The following is a 6,000-nucleotide window of genomic DNA, read 5'->3' on the forward strand; positions in this document are numbered from 1 at the left end:
TTGAATTCCTACATGCATATGGAATTGCGAGTCCTTCACAGCGATTCCTTAAAAATCGCTACTAAGGAATATCAATTCCTTAAAATGATGCATGTACCCCCAAGTCTACAGCACGAACATTGTTCATCACTGCACATTAAAAGAGCAACCTCCCAACTTACTACAAGGACCCATGGAAAAATCAACAGGCATTTGAATTGCTAGGCACAGCTTGACAGATGTATCCCAAGTGTTGCAAATATCACAATTTAGCACCCACCTATCCAGATCTGGCAAAATAAAATGCTCACAAATTCACATATTCATTCAGGACATTACAACATATCAAAATGACCCTGATAATTGTTCTTCTCTATGTGGAAGGGGTACCAATTTGCCATGTCAGTTCTCAATAGCCCTTCACAAACGACTTTAATTCTCTGAAAGTTTTTGTTCATCAGGCCAACTATGGGCGATACAATCCTTAATTTTCTGGAGGGTAATCTTCTGCCTAGCAGGTTCACAATCTTGTCAGATAACTCCCAGGTACACCAATACCACAAAAAAAGGGAATGCCACGTCACACTCTCATTAGTTCTCATGCATTCCTAACACCGGTAAGAGATGGCCAGACCTACACTCAAGAGTCAAGATGGGGTTTTCCATGGACATTTTAGATATCAGATTTATAAGCATTATGTTTGGCAACTAATCTGCCCAACCTAGCCATAAGGACTCTCCCAACAACCTGTGATAACATTCTCACCAGGTGCTTATGGCGAATGATGAACCAGGATCTCCACAAAAACAGTCAAATATGCTCAGCCAACTAGGTGGACTCAAGTAGTTCCCTCTCTATTACGGATTAATTTTGCTTGGACTTAAAAAGTTTTGGAACCATAAGCGACCAAGCAATCACATTCTCCTGCTCGTTGCAGTAACACTAGGAGTAAGCCCCGGTTAAACTATAGGTCAGTCTTTAATACAAGTAAAGGCTCAACAGTAGCAACAGGAAAGAGAATCAAGTCTACCAGGACATTCCCCAAGCGCCATACACTCCACACCCACAACAAGGTTCCACCCTTCACACCAACATTTTAAGACTCAATCACCCAATGCACAAGCAGCATTACATATGTCACTCCATTCAACAGTACAGCTGAGACTACTGGCCATCAATGTATTCTTCGTTAGATTGGAGATATGTATTTATCTCCTATATTCTTGATCCCAATGAAGCAGACAATTTATTCATGAACATGCATAAGCACCAGGACCACTTTTCCCAGCTGTCTGCATATGGTTTTCATAGTCAGCCCTTACTATGGCATAAGGTTGTAATTCCCCACTAGAAGAAAATTCTTTGTATAAATATCTCACATTCACGGTATCCCAACACCTTTAAAGACCTGAAAAAGCAGCAGCTGTTTCTTCACCTGTAGGACATCGCATACCCACACTATATAGGGTACATTTAAAGTGAAATGTATGCAGAGGAAATAAATCAAAGTGACCAATGGGAAGTTAAATCTGTACCTTTCTCTAGTTCAAGAATCCATATATCTCCTTAATTTATAGACAATAAACATAAATATCTTGTAAAATGGAAATGTGGAGCTACGCAATTAGAAAAATGACACAACATATAGCCCATGTTGCATTAGCAACTGTGCTGATAAGAGAGAGAAAAGAAAAAGTGGAAAAGAGCAATTTTTGGATCAAGAATTGAAAAGGTAGCATAACATTCATGAACAACTAAGACAGACAGGATGAGCATGCATGCTCTTTACTGGAAACAAAAGTAATTTTGCTGCATAGACCCAAAAGTACTGTTCAACAGTGCCAGGGTGGATGGTGAGGTGCAAATGCACTGACCACCTGAAAAGGCAGCGAAGAACACACAGTGCACAGGTAATGTGGGGTTGTCACAAAGATGCTGCCATCTTGGAGCCCTGTAATGCATCCTTTACTTTTTACTACAATACAAAAATAAATCACACCATCATGTTCTGATTGTTTGAACACAATTGCTGCATTGATGTCTCTCTTGCACAGAAATTGTGCTTAGATGTAATCCACAAAGGATACTGTTTAGATGCTGATCATTTACCTGAGGCTTCTAGTAGCTCAAACTCATCCGGCTCACAGTAAATGGCAGCCAGCACTGATACTTCCTCCAGAGCCACAGACTCCGACATTGCTGAAGAGGCAGCTTTGCAACGTTTCCACCCAGGAGCGTTTACCGAAATGTTTTTTTACACTATGGGTGACAGAGGAATCCTGAGTGTGCCATTGTCGAGAGTTTGTGTCCATCAGCTTGTCGCAGGAGTCTGTCAACAAGGAGTTCTAAAATTCACCAGAAGAAAGACCAAATTAAAAGCAGTGCATGGGTTGATAAGTCTCATACAAACATAAGAGATTTCTAGATTATTGGAGTTATGCACGTCTGAATCGGTGTTTGCAATGCAAACTCACGTAAACATCTACTCATATTTTAGTGATTTGTACAGTAAATCCCTTTGGGTATTAATTAAAGTAACCATAATACACAGAATCAACTTATGGGCAATAGCAGTACGCATTCTGGACATGTTTAGGTCTTGGGGACCTCTTTTATCACCAGGATTTACAAGATCTGAACAGTTACTAGATGGAGTCATGGAACACACAATTTGAGGTCTCATCTTCCTGATATAGGGGGAAATAGTATACATTTTGTGCAAACACACAGAGTTAAGGCCTGCAGCTTCTATGCAGAAGTTTTAAGTTAAAAGCAGCTTTAGGCCTCTGTAGAAATACAGGCCCAGGCCTCTGTACGAGAAATAGGTCAGAAAAATGCATGTTACAAAGGAAATTTAGTTTAGCTGAACTTATCAGGTCACTGAGTTTGTTAAAAGGTCAGGAAATGGCCTGCAATCACAAACAAACTACTGCATGAAGCTTAGATAATATCTTCTTCCAAACTCGGGAAACTAGTAGTGATTTAAATGTTGGAACTACAAAAACCACAAGCCCATCTCCTATAGAGACGGTGCTGCAAGGTGTCAATCATGTCTTATGCAACCGTGTTACTAATGCATGCATACATAGATTAAGCATGCACACAGGATGGACTGACCCAGCTGCAAGTCTTGCCCCTGCTCATAAAGTTGCTTCAGTTGAAAACCAATGTCACACTTGCATGATGCTAGGCATGATGGATGAAACCGCAGGTCAGAGGTCAGATAAGCATGGCCAAAAATGTTAGGCTAAAATATAATCACTTGCTTCACAGGAAAACAGATGTGTGTAAAAAGTGGTTAACATTTTAAGTCTGACAACAGGAAAACCACGGAGGGGGTTTCCACCAATATGAGATGTGAGGCCATGTGGCCCATATCTATATGTGCTTTGTTTTCAGGAAATTGTTGTTTCTGCTGATTTTAATCTACTCATTTGTGACGTACATCCTATGCTTGTAACTTTTTTCTCTTGTGGTGTGGAGGAATAAATACAGCTGATTCTAAGCTGGGGCAGATACATTGAGCTGTATCTCCCTTGAGGTGAACTGATCTCTCCTGTGGTGAATGATCCTCACTACAGTATTGTAATAAACCCATATTCTATTGTTAACTTGTCATTCTTGGTGTTTCTTTAATAGATATATTTTCCGCATACATTTTGGCGGAGTTCCAGCCAGGAGTTCCACTTCTTTTCACCTGTTGCCATATCCTGAAATTCCTCCTGTCCTCTTGAAATGATTTGCGCAACTAAAAGAAGGTAAGAAGACGCCTGTTGTAAGGTCTTTCAAATTTCTCTGGGATGGTAGGACTTGGGAGTTGGACATCTTTAAAAGGTGAGAGCAATGCAAATCTCGTTCCTTTTGCTTTACAAGTGACATGCTGACAATAGAATATGTTATATGTTATTATTTTGTATTATTTCTAAGTTGAGAGATGAAGGCATGCTTTAAGAAGGACTAGAGTTCCGGTGGACAGTCCAGAAGGTACTAGGGGACCTAATGAAAAGTATGCAAGGAGTAGGAGACGGGTGGATCTCCAGGATAATGAGAAACAAATAGAAGGATATGATCATATGAAAGAATTTAGGAACATAAAAAAAGTTTAAATCAATACAGGTATTAACTAAACAGACCTACCTACCTGTCAGAGGCAGGGTGTTTTTGGAGGTTGGAGAAAGAGGTGGACGATTTATTAATGAAATAGATATTGATGCATTGTTCAGTGCAACCTCTATATTTAAACAAAGACAAGGTCCTCCAAAGTGACATGGGGTCCCCTGTAGAACACCAGGTTGAGGTATACTCTTTAAACAGAGACCAAATAGGACACAACTGTACAGAATGGCACAAGGCTACTAAATACCACACATACGTTTTGCCCCCAGAGCCTGGCAGTTCTCCCATTCAGAAGAGACTCAGAAGAAGACCCAAGGGCAGCATAAAGAAAAGACATTCACAGAAACAAGTAGTAGTTGCACAAGCCCAGAAGAGGCCAAGAGGGAGACCACAAAAAAGGCCAAAGTCAGAGGGTCCTAATGATAATAAAGCAGAAGAAGGGACATTGGGAGAAAACAAATGTCCTCCTCATTTGACTCGCATCAAGATAGCCAAGTGTTATAAAGACAGCACAACTGTCTATTTTGCATGTCCTATTTCAGATACAGGTGATGATATCCATGACTGGGCCACATATACTCTAGGTGAGTGAAGCAAAAACAAGAAGACCCCATTCCAGGCAGTGTTGTATATTTTGTAGAAGGGTTTCCACAATAGATTAGGACACAGGATTGAGACACACAGGTGCAGTAGTGGTCAAAGCAATGTTGCATGACTCTTCAGATACATTGCTGATACCAGACCAGATAACGTTGTCACCATGTTACTTAACTCAGGTTGCTCAACTGATAGTTTTGGTGCCAGCACTTACACAAGTGGAGGGGAAGCAATAGACATATACTTTGATTTAGGCTATGTCACTGCAATAGTGCACAATGGTCTTTTAATAGGACACATACTATAGTTTTGTTAGGTAGTAAAACATTGCGAACTTCTGACCCATTAGATACACAAAGACAAGAACAGATTTAATATATAGAAAGATACCCAAGCTTTGCTATTTATAAGTCTCAAATCAGCTACATTTCCCTTGGCACACTGCTCGAAACAACACGTCTCTCTAAATAAGCCAGGATTGGTTTGTTTGCAACTTACAAGAGATGACCACAATGTAGAAATACACCTGTACTGTGTGCCAGCAGGGGTCATTAAACCCCACCTTTACAGTAACAGTTTCTACAGTACTTGACATTGAGAACACTCAACTGGGATTAGGGCCAACTTTACAGCGGTGCGACCAGTGTCACCACACCGATGCTGGTTTCAGGTGGGGGGAGGGGGGGGGGGGGGGAGGTTCCAAGTATGTTGTGGTTTCAGAAGCATTTGCTAACATTCATTGCCTCAGGCAAATCACAAAGTATATACAAAGTGCATACACTGTGGATAGGTTGGTGGGTTACTGTTTCTTGTTAGCAGGATCCTCTTTGTTGCTTGCATTTTTAATAGTTAAACTCATAATATATAGCAGTGAGCTATTGACTGTCATCAAGGGGCTGTAGAGGTACTACAAGATATGGAAAGGTATACTTTCTATTCAGTCTTTTATTTTTCTAAATCTTGCAAAATAAGTAGGAATACATTTTTATAAATAAAGAGAACTCCCAACCATGGTGTACCAGTTCAAACGCTGAGTTCTTACTAATCCAGATCAAGCGCTCTTAAACTATACTGCCTATCAGTAGGGATGATATGTAACTCCTACATATTGTTGTTCTCTGTCTTATGAAACATTTCTTATAAATTGATTTATACGTGTGACTGATTGTTTCTATGTAATGTGGGTGTGGTGTGGAGTGTTTTGACACCCTACCCTGGTATGAGAATTAATTAAATGCATCTGAGAGAGTGTTAAGGGTTGGTAGTGAGGGAATCAGTGGCAGAGGTGGTCATTGGGGAGCGCCAAC

The 6,000-nt window shown here is 40.4% G+C and overlaps 1 protein-coding gene across 1 annotated transcript in view; it reads right to left on the reverse strand.

The window, feature by feature from the left end:
- Nucleotides 1-2,325, reverse strand: part of RWDD3 (RWD domain containing 3) — a 226,933-nt gene extending 224,608 nt beyond the window's left edge. The window contains exon 1 of the mRNA XM_086936347.1: nucleotides 2,090-2,325. Coding sequence (XP_086792473.1) covers nucleotides 2,090-2,177 — 88 coding nt within the window. The 5' untranslated portion in view covers nucleotides 2,178-2,325. The remainder of the gene's footprint in view (nucleotides 1-2,089) is intronic.
- Between the last annotated feature and the right edge of the window lie 3,675 nt (nucleotides 2,326-6,000).

The sequence above is a fragment of the Lissotriton vulgaris genome, chromosome 1_1 (assembly GCF_964263255.1).
Source record: "Lissotriton vulgaris chromosome 1_1, aLisVul1.2, whole genome shotgun sequence".
NCBI lineage: Eukaryota > Metazoa > Chordata > Amphibia > Caudata > Salamandridae > Lissotriton > Lissotriton vulgaris.